The sequence below is a fragment of the Nematolebias whitei genome, chromosome 11, assembly GCF_014905685.2.
Source record: "Nematolebias whitei isolate Nwh7 chromosome 11, NemWhi1, whole genome shotgun sequence".
NCBI classification, from domain to species: Eukaryota; Metazoa; Chordata; class Actinopteri; order Cyprinodontiformes; family Rivulidae; genus Nematolebias; species Nematolebias whitei.
In genome coordinates this window covers 27,621,170-27,639,590 of record NC_056508.1, presented here as the reverse complement: position 1 = coordinate 27,639,590, position 18,421 = coordinate 27,621,170, and the positions used below count along the sequence as shown (strand labels likewise).

The following is an 18,421-nucleotide window of genomic DNA, read 5'->3' as shown; positions in this document are numbered from 1 at the left end:
AAACAAAATCGGTATCAGCCAAAATCAGAATCGGCAGATCAGACTTTGTAGAAATCGGTGATCGGCCAGAAAACCGCAATCGGTGCACCCCTAGATAAGATTGTTCCCTCCGCTTGCCATTAGCCATCACTCTGTGCCATCTCAGACAAGCAAAATAAACATAATAAAAAAATAAAAAATCTTCTTCCAAACAGTGCAACTCCTTCCGCTTGAATATCTTGTACTAAAACCATTAAGGTTTACTTCTCTGTTCAATTCCAGTCCGGAAAACCCATCATCTCAAAAACTACATTCATTATTCAAATGGTGGAAGTGGTGGCACAAAGGTTGGAGAAGGTGGGCCTGTGATCAGAAGGTTTCCAGTTCGACTCCTTGGACCGACATCAAAATGTGGGTGGAAAAGTTCAAACATCCACACCTGCCTCCAGCCTCATTCACCCCACTCTGGGCCCTTGAACAAGGCCCTTAACCCCCACCATCTGCTCCCAAAAACAGGTCTTTATTGAAATTGAGTTCTCATGACTCAATGAAAATATCTGTATAAATAAAGTGTAAAAAAAAAATATATATATATTCCCTCAGTGATGGCCGGTGCCATCGGTGCACCGCTGGTTTTCACTGTAAAAATCATGTAATCCCATGAAATTCACCTTCAGTCATCTGCAGGAAAACAGCTTCCCAGTCCAAACAGAAATGTTATACTTACACATTGTTTTGTACCTTTTTTTTTTTAAAAAAAAGGTGACCAATTATGATTATTTTTATTTAGCTTTTAAAGCGCCCTGTCTTCTGCTGTAGGCACCATTTGTCTGACATTAGAAGTTTTTGTTTCACAGACATGTATATTACTTTGCAAATGTTTTAAGAAGGTGTGGGAAAATGATGTTAAATTAAAATGGCTTTCACAAATATAAATTAAAGCAGTTCAAAATTCAAAGTAAAAAAAAGAAATCTAAATCATATCTGTATTTAGTGACCATCATTTGCCTTCAAAACAGCATCAGTTCTTCTAGCTACACTTGCACAGTTTATGTAGGAGCTGGTTGTTCTGGGTCTTGATCAGATTTTCTGTGGATGTCTGTTGGACCGAATCCTTCCGTCTCTTCATTTAATCCCAGAAACACTTAATGAAGTTGAGATTAGAGCTCTGTGAGGGTCAAACCACCAACATCTGTTTCATTAATTAATCTTGACTAAATCCCCAGGTGTATTAACAAAATTTCAGTCCCAAACGCAGAACAAACATTGATGACATGATTTAACCCTTTTTTCTCATGTTTGACCTGTGACATGAAACTCTTCTGCAAACTCACCTCAGTTGCAAAGTTTTGCAGAGTTTGAGGCCTCCTACTCAGCCGTTTCTCTTTCAGTTAGTCTTTTTCAACAAAATAATTATAATATTAAATAGATGGTTCATCATAAACCTGACTGTAAACCTAAAAAAATCCCTGGCGGTGTTCGAATGTTCCCAGAAACAATGATGCTGTGATGAAATCAACATGCAGTCGCAGAAATATTGATTCAGAACTTTTCTTTGAATTTGGTCGATGGAAAGAAGTAAATGTATATTTTTGTGAAAGCTTTCTAGCCCAATAATATTTTCACTTCTGCCTAAAACATTTGCACAGGACTGTGTACAGTAGCAGTTTAATATAATGTTGGCATAGAAACATAAAAAGTCAACTATTTGCGTTCATTTATAAGCTTCAAAACATCTAATCAAGTTTTATGACAGTAGCTATGTTTACATGAACATAAGTAATCAGATCAAACAGTCATTCAGAATAAAAATGCGTCACGTAAACGCCCCATTCGGGTTATTTTTTGCTTATTCAGCTCGATCCGAAATAATTTGTAATTGGAACAAAATGGGTGGTTTCCGCCGATCCATAACTCGAATGGTGTCCATGTAAACGCTTGATCTGTTCATTTTTTTCCGATCATGATAATCTGACCTGACTGCGCATGTGCGACCTATGTCATTTCAGCCTGGCTAATACTAATGATATTAGCATGTCGGGGAAGTAAAACTTGTCGGACACATTTCTACTAGAAACTTTGAAAGAGCTCAAAATGGTCTGTATGACCTGTAGCTCAGTCAGGGAGTGCAGTAACGTCTCCACCTTAATTAAAACCTGTCGCGGGTCCGTTTTGGACACTCCATTTTGTTTACGTTCATCCCGGAAGTAGAACTTCTTCTTCTGTGTTTCTTTTAAGGAGAGTTTACCACTCTACGCATGTCAGTACTTGTATTCAGAATCAAAGCCCGCTGCTTGTAAACGCTCGTCGTGAACAGATTGTGCCCATGTAAACCAGTGGTCCCCAACCACCGGGCTGTGGATCGGTAACGGGCCAGGATCAGTGTATACCGGGCCGCACAGGGGAAAAAAAAAAACTTTTATTTTGAAAAATCACCGGATTCTGTCCAGTCTGTCAATGACTCACTCTTGACCAGGTCAACATACACAAGTGGTAAGTTTCAGTTTCTGTTAGACGCATGCGCAGTTCTGTGTTCTGGAGCAGACAGGAGGAGGCCTGCGACCGTGTCTGCGCATTTGAAGGATCACTGCATATTTTTCAACCCGCCTGACAAAGAGTGACCGTAAAACTATGAACTAAAAACTATAATTTTAAACAAAGTTTCCTAATTTCACATCAGCGCTGGTTTTGTCTTGAGCTTTTTTGAATCACATCAGAGCTGTTCCTTCACATTTCTGCTTCTGCTCTTAAAAACAAAACAATCTCCTCCCCTAAAAGTTCAAAGTCATGGGCAGTTTTATTAAAAAACACAATATAATTAAAGTTTTGCAGTATGCATAAGTTCCTGCGCTTTTGTGTACAATCTGATGTGTGACTCACTGCGGAGCAGGGAGGAGGATGACGAGGCTCAGCTGACCCCGGTGTGGGATCTACTAATTAAATGAGAAATGATCCTGCACTTAATACATTTATAAATCACACACAAAGTGATTAAAAGTCCATTTGAAAGACAGGTGCTGGTCATAAAATTAGAATATTGTGAGAAAGTTGATTTATTTCAGTAATTCCATTCATAAAGTGAAACTTGTATGTTCATTTGTTGCACACAGACCGATATATTTCAAATGTTTGTTTCTTTTAATGTTCATGTTTATAACGGACAAATCAGCAAATTCAATGTGTCCTAAAGTGAACGCCCCTTACTGCAGAGCTGTAGCAGTTTTGCATTATGAACGCTTTGCAGTCATTTCATGAATGAGTTTACATCTTGTTTCATGTTAATCTACTGTAATAAACCTTTGTAAAATAAAACCCCGGTCCGTGAAAATATAGTCGGACATTAAACCGGTTCGTGGCGCAATAAAGGTTTGGGACCACTGATGTAAACGATACATTTAAATTATTTCATCTGAAAACAGTTCAATCTGGTCAAAGAATTTTGCGCATATGAACATAACTATTGACAGTCTTTGTGATTTATTTTATTTTTTTCTGTACTTTTTTATTATCTTTGGCTGTAGAAGTTCAAGCTCACGTCAAAGCTCAAAAATGCTTTATGACGTTTACAGTAGTGTCACATCTTGATGAAGGGCTCTGTTTGCTTTCTAAAATCAATTACACATCTTATCATTAGCTTCTTTTTTTAAAAAACAAAAACATGTTAATTCTGTTTTGTGTGTGTGTACGTACGTTTATTCCATGCCACCAAAATAACCGGTTCAGGAACCATTTTAAAACGTGTTGCTGTGATGTCTGTTCACTGCGTAGGGTGACAGGGAATTTTTATTTGCATTTCTTTGTATTTTGGTCAGTATTTACTTTTAGTTTGAGTTATTACACACTACTTTTCACGTTTTATTATATCATCGATTCAACTATATAATGTTAGATTTATTACTGCATGCATTAGTATCACGATTTAAAACTAAACGGGAATAATCTTTGGAATAATATTAAAAATGCTCAGATTTTTGCAGATTAGCATAACCAGTTATGAATAAATTCCTTGTTCTTTTATACAGTACATAAATTGACGAGGTCTTCAGTGGCATTCGTTAAAACAAAAAAAACCATGTCCATAAATAATGATTCAAACAACATAAGACCGTAAATGAACATTTATGTTTGAATAAATTTCAGTCGGATAGATCCAGAAAGGATTTGTAAATCTGATCAGCAAAGACATTACTCGATAAATGAATTGTTGAGTTGAATTGTTTTAGCTGAGCTTTAAGAAAAAGTTCTTCTTTCGGCTGCTCTCGTCTTCAGGGGTCACCACAGCGAGCTTACTTGCACGAAGTACAAATGAAGTCATTTTAGTTTTCAGGAATTGTTTGTTCTTCAAAAGGGAAGTTGTGCCCAGTAATCAGAGCTATATTTAGAAACTGAGTGTAGTGAAACACACTATCTGTTTCACCAGCATATCAAACAACATTCTTTGCCTGCATGCCATCCTTGTCAACGTACTGATTGCAGACCGGCTGCATCTTTCAACTTAAAAAAAAACAAAAAATAGTTCTTTGCTTGCTTTCGTCAGCTTTATGGAAACTGTGCATCATTCTGATTTTCCTTTTTCATACGTCCCGCAAAAGACAAGCGTGCATGCTCCCGTCTCAGAACCCCATGTCTTTTGTAGCCGATACTGTGTTTTATCGTTTTATTTTCACTTGACATTTATTTCATTGCATTTGAGAAATAGATCAGCAAATCGTAGAATCGTAACAGACGGGGTGGGTTGATTACGTACACGATCAGAAACTACTTTTATGGGGAATCTATAAAAAACTTAGACTGGAAAACACCAAGAACTCTGCAGCTGACTTGTTCCACTTTGTTGCTGCAGAAATGAGAACAGAAGAGTTGAGTGGTTTGTCAGAGAGTCTTAAGGTTGGCTCCATTCATTGTGGGACATTCGGTCAATTAAAAGATTTAAATCTGTAACGAGAGCTGCTTCTGTAAAAGTTTACAAATCTAGGAAGGAGTCTTAGCCTTAATGTTTTCCTTTTGTTGTTGTTGTTGTTTGCTTCAAACACGCCATGCAACTTTATTCTGTCATAATGATTAAAACTGTGATAATCTTATAACACAAATGGCCGCAAATATATTTAAAGGGTTGCTAACGATACAATGTTCTTTCAGTGTAAACGGTTAAATTAATAAATTAATGTTTAAATTTAACAAACCTGAACAGGTGTGGTTATAGATTAAATCTGTAGAACACTGTGGACTACTCTTAAGTAGTTTTTCTAAACTTTTTACCTATTTAACATGTTAATCTTTGCTCTGATGAACAAAACATTTCCACCAAATTTAGTTTCTATGATGTGAATATTTAGCTTTATTACAATTTAACACTTCAGTCACTAAAATGTTGCACTGTAAAAAAAAAAAAAAAAGTGACTCTTTAATGCACTTCAACCAAAAGTTTCATGAAACAAGATGTGCAAATCTTATCTGATGTTCTTTTTTTAAAGGCAAACGCTCTTGTTTCTTTGTAATGGAAAGCAGTCTTGAATATAGTCAAAATATTTCTTGAAAAAATGACATCAAAAACAGAAACTGGTGTTTTATTAGCCGCTGGGTTTCCTGGTTATGAGCACTAGCAATGTTCTGCGGGAGGAATGAGGAGGAAATGAGGGAGTATGTTGCAGGAATATTTCTTCTTATCTCTTATGGTTAGGACTGTTTGATTAATTTTTTTTCTTATTTTCCGCATTAGTGTGAAACGGCCTCTATGTATTTTGACTCAAATGACTAAATGTTCTCCCTAACAGATCAGCCCGTGAAAAGTTGCTTCAGTCAGCGGAAGCCTGCTGGCCCGTGTGCTTAAAGTAAACCGAGATGTGATGTATGACTGGCAAACTCAGCTTGGTGACATACAGAGAGAAGACCTCATTTCTTATAGTTCATGTGACAATAACATGCACACCCTCGCCTATGCACAAGCACAGATGTGGCGTGTAGGCGACAAAAGCACAGGATGTGTGGTACGGGGGCAGGAAGAGGAGAAGGAGCTGAAAACGGTGTGTTCAGCAGGAGAGCCCCTGCTTTAAGTCTGACTGCTGCTAGTGTTGATCTGCTTTACATCCCACACACTGATAAAGGCTCCGGTTAAAAAGTTGTTGCACTGAAACAAAGTGCACATGATTTTTTTTTTTAAAGTTTCTCTCCCTTGAGATAAACGAAGCGTCTATCGAAAGGAAATCTGAAGTTACAATTCCTGTTTTGTGCACTCAAAATTATTTACCACCACACCAATATTGCTGTTTGTGATTTGATGAACACTCTGCTTTACAAAGCAGCTGTGTTCATCATAAACTAAACTCTCACCCATCTTAAAGTCATCCATCGTTCAGATTTAGTAGATTTTTGTTGGCAGGAGGCAAAGTGAGCTCAGTTTATCTGTGGTAACTTGTAGACTCTACTAACGTTTTCAGATCTGCCTTCGCTGGAAGTAAACCTACTTGTGGTTTGTTTCGTAGCCCCATCTTGTGCGTTGCATGTGGTCAGAGGATTTTCATTACTGTAAATTAAATGGGTTTAACTGTGAGAAAATGGTGAAGTGAGAAAACTATAAAAGAGCAAGCGTTTTCCCTGAGACTTGAAGTTAATTTGGTTTTCTAATTATACTAAGTTGTGCACAATTCTTTGTTTTGCCGTCTATAAATTTGCACACTCGTTTGTTTAAACACTTGCAAGTAGGCCTGTCGCAATAAACAATAAATCGCATGATAAATGAAAATTATCGACCTCATTTACATTTATTGGCTTTATCGTTTCTTCGCGTCTCTCTTTCTACTGAAGACACTGGATGATTAAAAAAAAAATCTACTCCAGTGCGCTTCATTGACCCCTCCCTTTCACTTTAAAATCAGTTTTAACGTCCAAAATCACATTTTTGGATCGTTAAAAGCAGCTAAGCTGAGAAGCTAAGCTATGAGTTAAGCTAACAGGCCAACCTCAGGGGGGAAAAAACCTCCGTCTTGTCGAAGCTCCAAAATTCATGGTTGAAACTCATGCCTTTGTCTAAAAAGTTGTTTTTTTCTGCAAAAAGAAGCTGAGAACTTGTTTACTGAATTTTATTATTTTTTTTTTTTTATTAAAAGCTTTGTGTGGCAAATGCTATGCTAAAGAGCTCAAACCACACCGAGCATCCGGCATTTTAAGAACCGAAGAGAGATAGCCCATGTCATATCAAGAGGCCTCCCTCCCATTTTTCTTAGAGACACACTGCTCGCTCTCTCACTGTCCATCCTTCAGTTCAGTCTTATACTGCCATCTGGTGGTCAAAAATGGTACTACACTCAAAACAAATTAACCAAAATTTCTTCTTAAATTTGACAATAATTACTAATTATTGTCAAATTTCAAACAGTATTATCGTTTATCGCAATAATTTCTGAGACAATTAATCGCCCAGCAAAATTTGTTATCATAGCCTACTTGTGAAATATTACCCATTTTTCCATCACTTTCAAACTGTGAATGTATCACCATCAAAATGTTTTTGACTCTGCAGTTGACATTCGAGAGATTAAAGAAATCCGCTCCGGCCTGAAGTCTCGTGATTTTGATCGCCACGATGACCTGTCAACTAAGCCTGATCAAGCGTACTGCTTCGTTATTCTGTATGGCACGGAGTTTCGCCTTAAATCCCTCAGCCTCTCAGGTAAGCAGGAAGTTGTTTTTTTCTTTTTACCATTGCAAACCTCCATCAGAGTTTTGATTTGTCACCTTCTATGCTTTTTTTCCTATTTGCAAGACTTTTATTTAGGTGAATGCACATTATTGTCACATTTCTCAGACTTCACTCATGTTACAGGTCTCTCTTGTGAGTGAGTCCTCGAGGCTCAATGAGACTAACCTGTATAAATAAAGGTTGAATGAATGTGATGAATTGTTTTCTTCAGCGACGTCTGACGATGAAATGACCATGTGGGTGAAGGGGTTAAACTGGCTTATGACTGATACACTGAAGTCACCAACACCGCTTCAAATAGAACGGTAATATGAATGCATGTTCACACCACAATCAAAGCCTAAGCTGCCGTCAACAGACATCAGTTTTTCTGTCACTCCTAATTACGCTTTTTTTTTTCCTCTCGCTTAAAATGTGTTACCTTTTTAGGTGGTTACGCAAACAGTTCTATGCAGTTGATCGCAACAGAGAGGACAGGTAAACTGCACTTTGACTTAATCCTGCCACCTTCACAAAGATGCATTGATGTAAATAGATGTTAACTCCTCACAGCACACAGTTAAGATCAGCTTTGCTTGCTGTACCCAGCCGGTAGGTGTTTGTGAGAGACCCTAATTTGAGGTGTAGTGAAGGAACTGACCTGAGAGCTGCACACGCCAGTCGCTCTTCCTGCAGCAGGAAACAGACTGCAGAGAACGAAGATGTGCAGAGATGTTTGCCTGTAACATCCCTGTCTTTGTTTTTCTTTTTGTGTTGGGTATTGTCATCTCTTGCCAAAAATTTTCCAGACTGTAGTGGAAGTGAAGCCAAAACGACTCAACAGAACGAGTCTGTTTACAAGGTTTCAGCTATCCTGTGAAAATGTCATTTACGTCTGGTAGGAAAGGGTCTGTGCTTGTGGGCCTTTGCACGTATTGTGCGTTAGTGTTTGTTTTCTTTTCACAAAATGTGTGTGTGTGTGTTTTAGGATATCCTGTAAGGATCTGAAGAACATGCTGAGCCAGGTCAACTTTAAGGTGCCAAACATGAGGTTCCTCAAAGAGAAACTTCCGGTAACCTTCTTCCACTTATCACAGACCCCCCACTCTATTTCCCTGCCCGCTTCCTTTCCACCATGCTGGTGTTGGAGAATAAAGATTTACAATTAATGGCTTTTCCCCCTTGATTTTAGGACTCTGAGATGAGGAATGGTGATGTGTCCTTCAGCCAGTTTGCCCAGCTGTATCGTAACCTCATGTTTGACGCTCAGAAAAATGTAAGTGTAGTTATTTCCTGTATGGACTGATAAACCCATCACTAACCCCATCTGATGTCCTGCCACTTCATCCCCCATCTGTATGTTCTCAAATAGCTGCAGGATCAATATGCACCAGTTAAAACCCACCAAACCTCTCTAGTGGAGGCCATTAGGACACACACAAACACACACAGAGCTCAGGTCGTATTAAATGAATGACCTCAATGGCCTCCCTTCCACCTCCAGGAAGTCATTTTTTATTAGCAGCATCACACAGTAAAAGTTCAACACTTAGACTAAAATGTTTAAATTATTTTATCTTTTCAGATGGATTTTCCATTTCTTCAAAGGTGGGTACAAAAAAGCACACTCAGATAAACACTCTGAATTATTTGTGCATGTGTGTGTTAGATGGTTATCTATAAAAACGAACCACCACGTTCCCTTATCAGGTTCACTGATAAACCAGAAGAGAGGGTCTCCCTGGAGGACTTTAAGAGCTTCCTTCTTGACTCTCAAAAGGTAAAAATCCTTTGGTTGATAAATACATATTACTGTTTCTTTTTTTTTCAGTTGGTTTTATGTTTAACCTTTCTGTATTTATTGTTAATCAAGGAGCCGTGGGCCGTAGACAACAACAAGGTTCAGGAGTTTATGTTTAACTACCTGAAGGATCCGCTGAGAGAAGTGGAGCAGCCATATTTTCATCAAGATGAAGTACACACTTTATTTCCCCCTTTCTCAAAAATGTTTTCACTTAATTCTGGAGGTTTTGCTCTGTAATGGAAACATTTAAATATGTTTTTGCAAGTCAACTTTCCGATGCCCACCGTCTGTACTGTTAGTGTGGGTGGGAGATTCTCAGACACTGACATGGATACTTGATGATTTCTGCCTAAAACACATTGTCCCACACAGCTCGAAAAGGTCATTTAGTGCGATGTCACGTCACAGTTCTGCAGAAAGCAAAGCATGCTTTTGTGGTCACTACAAAAATATTTTTGATTTAAAAGAAGAGGAAACCAGTGCAACCATACTGCAGGAGATGGGGTTATTTATTTGTGGCTTAGTGTTTCATAGCAGGAGACGGTCTTGGCTGTGCTAAGAGCAGTTGGTCAACTGGTCCAGATGACAGGGATGTAGGGATGCACGATATTGGATTTTTGGCCGATATTTGTTATGTTAAACCTTATTTGGCCGATACCGATATTTTATATACTTTCCTTTGTCAGAATTAGAGCTGGGTGATTTATCGATATTTTTAAAATATCGATTTACGTTTTTTGTTTTTGCGATATAAGTTGAGACTGTATCGATATAAAACGATACAGTTTTACAGGAAATCCTTCTGCCGTCTTCTTTCTCCCACTCGCCCCCCCGCCTCCCTCCTTGAACACAAACACACAGCCCTCAACCCCCCCCCCCCCCCCCCCCCCCAACCTCCCCGCTTCTCTAGGAGGTGGGCGGGCAGGAGAGGAGACGTTTAGCAGATGTAAACACGAGCAGCTGAGCGTGTGTCAGAGTTTCTTTGTCATTCGCACCTCATGTGGTACATGTGGTGGAGCGAAATTATGTACACAAGGTCCCAGTTACATCCAACAATAAAATGTATAAGAAAAACAGTAATAACATCTAAGATATGAACTAAGAAAAACATCAACTAAATATACACTAAGCACTCGTAACATAAAAACATTGAACATCAGCACAAACATGAACATGAGTCTGTGTGAGCAGATGAACACGCATGAACACATCAACATTGAAACAGATCAGCAGCAACATGAAACAGATCAGCAGCAACATGATATGGTTTTTCACAGTGATTATTCTAGTTAGAGATTCATGAGTCTAACAGCCTCAGGGAAGAAGCTGTTCCTCAGTCTAGTGGTTCTACACTTAATGCTCCTCAACCTCCTTCCTGAGGGAAGCAGGGCAAAAAGTGTGTGTGCTGGGTGAGTGAGGTCCTTCATGATGCAGGTAGCCCTCTTCCTGCATCTAGAGGTGTAGATGTCTGTGATGGTGGGGAGGCTGACTCCGAGTCTTCTGTGCAGCCTTCACCACTCTCTGCAAAGCTTTCCTTTCTGCAGCTGTGCAGCCTCCATGCCACACGTTGATGCTGGAGCACAGGATGCTCTCCACTGCACACCTGTAGAAGGAGGTGAGGACTGAGCTTCCCAGACCAGCTCACCTCAGCCGTCTGAGGAAGTAGAGTCTCTGATGAGCTTTCTTGATCAGGCTGGTGGTGGTGTTGCTCCAGCTGAGGTTGTCATTCATGTGTACACCCAAGTACTTGTAGCTGGAGACCACTTCCACCGCAGATCCTCTTATGTTCAGGGGGGTGTAGATGTTTTTGTTCCTTCTGAAGTCCACGATCATCTCCTTTGTCTTCTTCACATTGATGTGAAGGTTATTCTCTTTGCACCAGCTCTCCAGGTGTTCCACCTCTTGCCTGTAGCTGGACTCATCATTGTTTGTGATGCATCCCACCACCGCTGTATCATCTGCAAACTTTACAATGTGACAGCCTGGATGGGTAGCTGCACAATCATACGTGAGCAGAGTAAACAGGAGGGGGCTCAACACACATCCCTGAGGAGAGCCAGTGCTGAGGGTTATGGTGGAGGAGGAGAAGTTGTGGATCCTCACTAACTGGTCTGTTTGTTAAGAAGTCTAGTACCCAGTTGCAAATGGAGGGGCTTAGTCCTAGTGTGGATAGTTTGTCCATCAGGGTTTGGGGGATCATGGTGTTGAAGGCAGATGTGAAGTCCACAAAGAGCATACGGACGTAAGAGTTTTTCTGCTCCAGGTGGTTGAGCGCAGTGTGGACCACAGAGGAGATGGCATCCTCTGTTGATCGGTTCTCACGGTATGCATACTGATGAGGGTCCTCGTTGATGTTGATGGTTGTTTTGATGTGAGTCATGACCAGTTTTTTGAAGCATTTAGCGACTATCGGGGTGAGGGCCACTGGCCGATAGTCATTCAGACCAGTCACTGTAGAGCTTTTTGGGACTGGGATGATGGTGGCAGTCTTCAGGCAGGTGAGAACTGTCTCCAGGGTAAGTGAGGTGTTAAAGATGTTTGCCAGCACCTCGCAGAGCTGATCAGCACATTCCTTCAACACTTTTCCGGGGATGTTGTCTGGGCCAGTTGCTTTGTGCGGATTAATCCTCCTGAAGGTACTCCTTACTTCTGCTGAGGTCACGCTGAGATGCTCTTCATCCGGTGGTAAGGTGAGTCTGGTGCTGGGTGGTGTGAAGCTGCAGGTCTGACAGACCTGTCTCCTTCCTTGAAACAAACCACGGTTCAGAACTCATTTAGCCGTGCTGTGCCTAGAGGAACAGAGAGAGGTAGCGCGACATTAATAAATTGGCAGCTTATCATATCACTAAAGATACGGTCCTTAGCGGCTAACGTTTTAGCCGTCTTGTTCCAAAGCTGAGACAGGACCGTGTCTTAGCTTTATGATAAAGCTGCCAATTTATTAATGTTGCGCTACCTCTCTCTGTTCCTCTAGGCACAGCATGGCTAAATGAGTTCTGAAACGTGGTTTGTTTCAAGGAAGGAGACAGGTCTGTCGCACCTGCAGCTTCACAGTTCCAAGTGGAAGCTCACTAAAGCAGCTTCACACGCTTACTAACGTGAAGGCGGAGCAGCTGAATGGACTGTACTTGTATATTGCCTTTCTATCTTATCAAGACACTCAAAACTCTTTACAACACAATCTGTGCATTCATTTACCCATAGGCGTCGCAACCATTATATGCGAAGGGGACAAGTCCTCCCCCCCCCCCCCACATTAAAAAAACGTTCATTTGGACCCCCCACTTTTACTATAAAACATTAGTTCAGGCGATGCAGTTTCTCTTTCTTCATGAACAAATCCATTCCACTTGATTAATAGGAGAATACTCAAACCATTAAAACTCCACTCCAGGTTTTCCTGGTTACCTCCAACTCTCCACCGTCCCTTCCTGCCTCTTGCCTCGGCAGAAAACGCACACAGGTGAAGGAGGTGGTGGTATCTGTGTTACTCGCTCACCAGTTTAGCAGCTTAGTGCGGGCAATTGACCAGGGGGTTGATCATAAACATATATTCATGTTAGGAGGATGCTTGAGAGGAGTGCATCTTATCTTAGCAGTAACTGTGACGCTGTAAGACGCTGCAGGTGTAAGAGACGCTGTGTGTTCAGCTGCATTAAAGTTGAAATGTCTTTAAAACCCCACACCTTATTGTCCTCAAGCTTGAGAAACATCATTTAGATGAGTAGTGTTGAACACAAGTAAAAAAAAAAAAAAAGTCCAGTGGTGATGATTTTTATTTCTCTATAAAGACAAATAGTGCTGATCTGAGGCTCTGTATTAAAGTGTATTAAAGTTAAAATGTGTGTTAAAACCCACAGCTGAATTTACACAAACTTGGTGAGAAACATGTTTTAAATGTGTGGAATTAAAGGAAATCTAGGTGAAATGTTGCTTTTTTGTTCACTAGTGAACACCTTTTTTTACGTGCGCACACATGCACGCGCGCACACACACACCGACACACATCATTGTGTCCCCCCCACATTACGAATGCTTCTGACGCCCTTGCGTTTACCCATTCATACAGCACTCTACTAGATCTCTACAAAGAATAATCGGAGCTTTAAATCACATTCATACACCGATGGGACACACATTGGAGGCAGTGAGGGGACAGTGTCTCACTCAGGAACACTTCAGCATGTGACTGCTGGTGGAATTGAACCCCCAACTCTCCCATAGAGGATGACTGCTCTAGCCTCTCAGCCACAGCTGCCCCCAGCTGAAGAGGATTATTATTTAATATATGTAAATAGATGGCTACAAAATAATCTATTTAATATATGTAAATAGTTAATTTTTTTAGGCATTTATTTTGTACAGTTACAGCTGTTAATAAATGTGACAACTGGGACAAAACCTTGACTGAAATATATTTTTGTTATTACTTTATGGAAAGAAAAAATATTGAGATGCATATCGTATATCGCAATTTATTTTAAAATATCGAGATAAATTTTGGCCCATATTGCCCAGCTCTAGTCAGAACATAGCCCTCTTATTTAGGCCTATTTGCTACAAAAATTGAGTAACAGCTGTAAGAGCTGGTGACATATATTCACTAACAGCCATATGCATAGCACTTTTACTTATATTAAATCAAAAATGTTAAATGTTATTTATTAGCATTAGTCACATGCAATGCTGTCTCACTTGTGGAGGTTTGTTCCAGGTTTCTAGCTGCAGTTTGTGATCCTCTGCACTCCTGTGCATGAAGGACAGACTTTTAGTTTTTTTGTATATTCATTGTGCTGTAAGACTAGTCATGCTAACGGGGCTAACACTTGACGTCCAAATGTCTGTGGTAAAACTCACCCAAGTGCTATCGGCTATTAGCTTCTCAATGACATCAGAAATAACAGCTTATAACTCAGGTAAGGTTACTTCAGAAAAATATCTGACCGGAGACGATGTAGCGAGGCTCAACATCCAAAAATTTTCAGAATCCGCCATCCTCACCAACAACAAAAAGAAAAAAAACCCTTCCACACAGCTGACATTTTGAATTTTCCTCTCCGCCATGAGATCAGGTAGGTGCGTGACATCACGTTGTGCTGCTGCTGCAAGCATCCTTGTCACTGGGTTGTCATACAAAAACAGCGTCTTTTACATCTGAGTTATTTTGATGGAATGGCCCATGTCCGATATTGAATTTTAACGCTGATATCGGCCGATACCATGCCGATAATATTGTGCATCCCTACTTTTTTTGTTGTTATCTATCTGGATGATTGAGCTTACAAACCTTTTCATGAACCACTTTGGCCTTGGTTGTTCTCAGACTGTTTCTGTGAGTAGCAAGTTGGCCATCTGGCCTAAAACGTTTGATTGTTGTACATGATGACTGATTGTTTTGGATGGGTGTGCTTTGCACGTGTTAAAAGCCTACTTTAGAGATTCCAACAGGAGGTTGACTTGAAACACAGCAGTGAAGGATACCTATGGGGCTGAACTGGTTGGCAGGCCGCAGACTGAGGAAGTCCTCTGGATGGGGGACGAAACGTTTCTCACTTAAAGAAACTGGTCCAGATGACACGATTTAACTTGTTTTACTAAACTTCAACACAACTATTTTTTATTTTAAAGGCAGCTAATTAAACACCATTACAACTGTAGTGTCGCTGTGTGAAGGGCAGATCTGGTCCATCACAATGCTATCACAGAAACAAAATGAAGCACAGGAAAAGCTGCACATGCAGAACATGCAGACCCCTCACTTAGAAGTCCCAGCTAAGATTTGAACCAAATGTTTTCCTGTGAGGCAGCAGTGTCGAGGTTTTTCAATTTTATCAGTCTTATGTGCCCCACATGGTTGCTGCCTCTTGATGTTGTTGGGCTTACGTCTGTGTGTGTGTTTAAAGATGTTGATGTCTGCAAACAGGTTTTGACTGAAAACGTTTGGCGAAACTGGTACATAGATCCCTTCTAAGCAGACTTTTTGTCACAAAAATCATATTTTTGTCAGAAAGCGTTGGTCTTAATCCTTTATCAAATAAAGATAATTTCATGTTTTATCCACACACATGCCAATTATCATTCCTTCCTTGTGTTTTACATGACATATGTCTAAGATTTAAAATGGATAAATCACCTAAACAAAGATTTATAAGAAATTATTTGGGATTTGAATGTTTTCACATTCTCACTGCTCTTCTGTCTCCTGGACAGTTCCTCACATACCTCTTCTCCAAAGAGAACACCATTTGGGACTCCTCCTTGGACCAAGTATGTCCTGAAAATATGAACAACCCCCTATCCCACTACTGGATCTCCTCTTCACACAACACGTAAGCTTAACAGGACTGAAGGCATCTTTGCTCTGTCAGTTGTAATCGGGTCCTGGTAATGCCAACATCTGGCTTCCATTCTCTCGTCATCTAAAGCCTTTGAACTGACTTCATACATCAAAGTGTTTCATTTCACTATATATCCAAGAATACGATTTGTATAATCATTCTGCAAGAAAATGTTTTTTTTTTTTTTTCCTGCCATTGAAAAGTGTGAGAGAGGTACAGTAGTTCAGCTGATAACCTTTTGTTCAACATGTGAAACAATAACTTGGTGCAGTGAGTTCAAACTTCCCAGGCAGCTTTTCTTTTTGATTGAGTCGTCTTAACTGAACTATTCGCTGCCGTCAACAACAGAGACATCTCCTGTAACTTAGAAGTACAAATTAGTTTTGTACATTTGCAGAGACGCCGTGTGTGCATGCTTGAGGTGAACTCCTCAACTTGTAGATCCTTTAGAGTGTCCATAGAGAACAGGCTTTGTGTACATACTTTAACGTTAGGTGTTTATTTTTAGCTACCTGACGGGGGACCAGTTTTCCAGTGAGTCGTCCCTGGAGGCGTATGCTCGCTGTCTGAGGATGGGATGTCGCTGCATAGAATGTGGGTAAACACACAATGAAGTGATTTAACTTGAACCCACACACAGTAAATAACCATCTAATTTTAATGTAAAAGAAATGCCACAGTTCTTCTTTTCATTGTACCCATTGCACCCTCACTGCCACACATAATAGTGTCTGCTGCAGTTACATCAAACCCTCGTTGAGCAGGTTTTTATGAATGACTAATTCGACTTATTTTACCGGAGACAAAAAAAAAGTAATCCTGATTACATAAATGCGTGCGTGACTGGATTGTCACACTGTGATGAGTACATTCCTGTATGCTCACTTTTTTTTTTCCCTGCAGAATGCAAGTTATGTTTTGTCTTGATGATGATGATGATGATGTTTTATCTGCAGTGGACTGCTGGGACGGTCCAGATGGAATGCCGGTCATCTACCACGGACACACCCTCACGTCAAAAATCAAGTTTATGGACGTCCTGATCACCATCAAAGAGCATGCGTTTGTCACTTCTGAGTGAGTCACTCCCTTCAAACTGTTTGTTGCTCTCGGTGATGAGAACAAGGGATAAGAAATGACAACAATGAAAAGACGTCACACAGAAAAATGTGACCTGGCTGCTTCTTTATGTCTGTGAGGCAGTGTTATACCTAAACACGAATCAAAGGTTAAGACATTGCTGCAACTTTTCGACCACAAATTTGTGTTTCTTCTTCAGCTATCCCATCATCCTGTCCATCGAGGACCACTGTAGTATTGTTCAGCAGAGGAATATGGCCACGCAGTTTAAGAAGATGTTTGGAGACATGCTGCTGACCAAGCCGGTGGATATGGCAGCAGATGGCCTGCCCTCACCCAACCAGCTCAAGAAGAAGATTCTCATCAAGGTCAGGGTTTACCTGCAGCCACAAGAACTCTAGTTTGTTTTCAGGAAAACGTACAAAATGCACAATTTGGCAGGATAATAATTCTGAATGTATTTAATTATCTTGTTTAGCACAAGAAGCTTGCAGAGGGTAGTGCTTACGAGGAAGTGTCCACTTCCACAACTTACTCCGAGAATGATATCAGCAACTCCATCAGAAATGGCATCTTATTCCTGGAAGATCCCATTAACCATGTAAGCATACTTCATGGGTACACGTATATCAATGTTGCCACATAAAAGAATATTCAAACTCTAATGACTTGAATGTGGATACTCAATTTTTTTGTTTGATCGGAGCAAAAATAAGGCTGCATCCTGGTCTTTCGGTTGACTGTATTTTTTATTAATCTTTTGGAAGACTGTTTTGTTGCAATTGTTTTGACAAACCCCATTTCCCCACGCTTCTCCCCCACAGGAGTGGTACCCTCACTTCTTCGTTCTGACCAGCAGTACGATCTACTACTCAGAAGAGACATCTGGTAACCAGGGTAACGACGATGAGGAAGAGCATAGAGAGGTTAGTAGGCGTAACAACATGACTGTGTGTTCAATTTATACACAACAATGAAATAAGTTAGGTTTTTGTTTGAACATTTGTTCTTTTCAGAGCCTGGTGAAGAAATGTAGCATGACCCTCTTTCTTTAATTTCTCCAGGTGTCCAATGCTATGGACCAGCACGTGACAGAAAAATGGTTCCACGGGAAGTTAGGTGCTGGGCGGGATGGTCGACAGATCGCTGAGAGGCTACTGTCCGATTACTGCCACGAGACTGGAGCTCCTGATGGCTCCTTCCTGGTTCGGGAGAGTGAAACCTTTGTTGGAGACTACACTCTGTCTTTCTGGTAGGTTTTTGCAATCAGATTGTTCTAAAAACAGATCGCACACATTCAGGGGTTTGTTGGGCTGTTAGACCATTTGAAAAAAAAAAGTGGATGACAGGAAAGTTAAATTAAAAGTGAGAATATGTTTCTTAAATGCAAACTTTTTTAGGAGAAAGCCAGGAAAAGAGTTTCTCTTACAGAATGGCAGCACGGATTAGGTTTGCAAAGCTGCATTTGAACAAATTACAGGAATTCTGAGATAGTTTTTTGGACAGATGAGACCAAAGGGAAAATGTTTGGCCATTAGTTGT

At 40.3% G+C, this 18,421-nt stretch overlaps 1 protein-coding gene across 1 annotated transcript in view; it reads left to right on the top strand.

Annotated features, from left to right (window-relative positions):
* The window catches only part of plcg1 (phospholipase C, gamma 1), a 34,924-nt gene that overhangs the window by 5,756 nt on the left and 10,747 nt on the right, over positions 1–18,421 (top strand). The window contains exons 3-17 of the mRNA XM_037684821.1: positions 7,499–7,648; positions 7,890–7,983; positions 8,108–8,155; positions 8,646–8,730; positions 8,850–8,933; positions 9,243–9,265; positions 9,368–9,437; positions 9,531–9,632; positions 15,672–15,790; positions 16,308–16,393; positions 16,756–16,876; positions 17,079–17,247; positions 17,358–17,480; positions 17,704–17,805; positions 17,944–18,131. Coding sequence (XP_037540749.1) covers positions 7,499–7,648; positions 7,890–7,983; positions 8,108–8,155; positions 8,646–8,730; positions 8,850–8,933; positions 9,243–9,265; positions 9,368–9,437; positions 9,531–9,632; positions 15,672–15,790; positions 16,308–16,393; positions 16,756–16,876; positions 17,079–17,247; positions 17,358–17,480; positions 17,704–17,805; positions 17,944–18,131 — 1,564 coding nt within the window. The remainder of the gene's footprint in view (positions 1–7,498; positions 7,649–7,889; positions 7,984–8,107; positions 8,156–8,645; positions 8,731–8,849; positions 8,934–9,242; positions 9,266–9,367; positions 9,438–9,530; positions 9,633–15,671; positions 15,791–16,307; positions 16,394–16,755; positions 16,877–17,078; positions 17,248–17,357; positions 17,481–17,703; positions 17,806–17,943; positions 18,132–18,421) is intronic.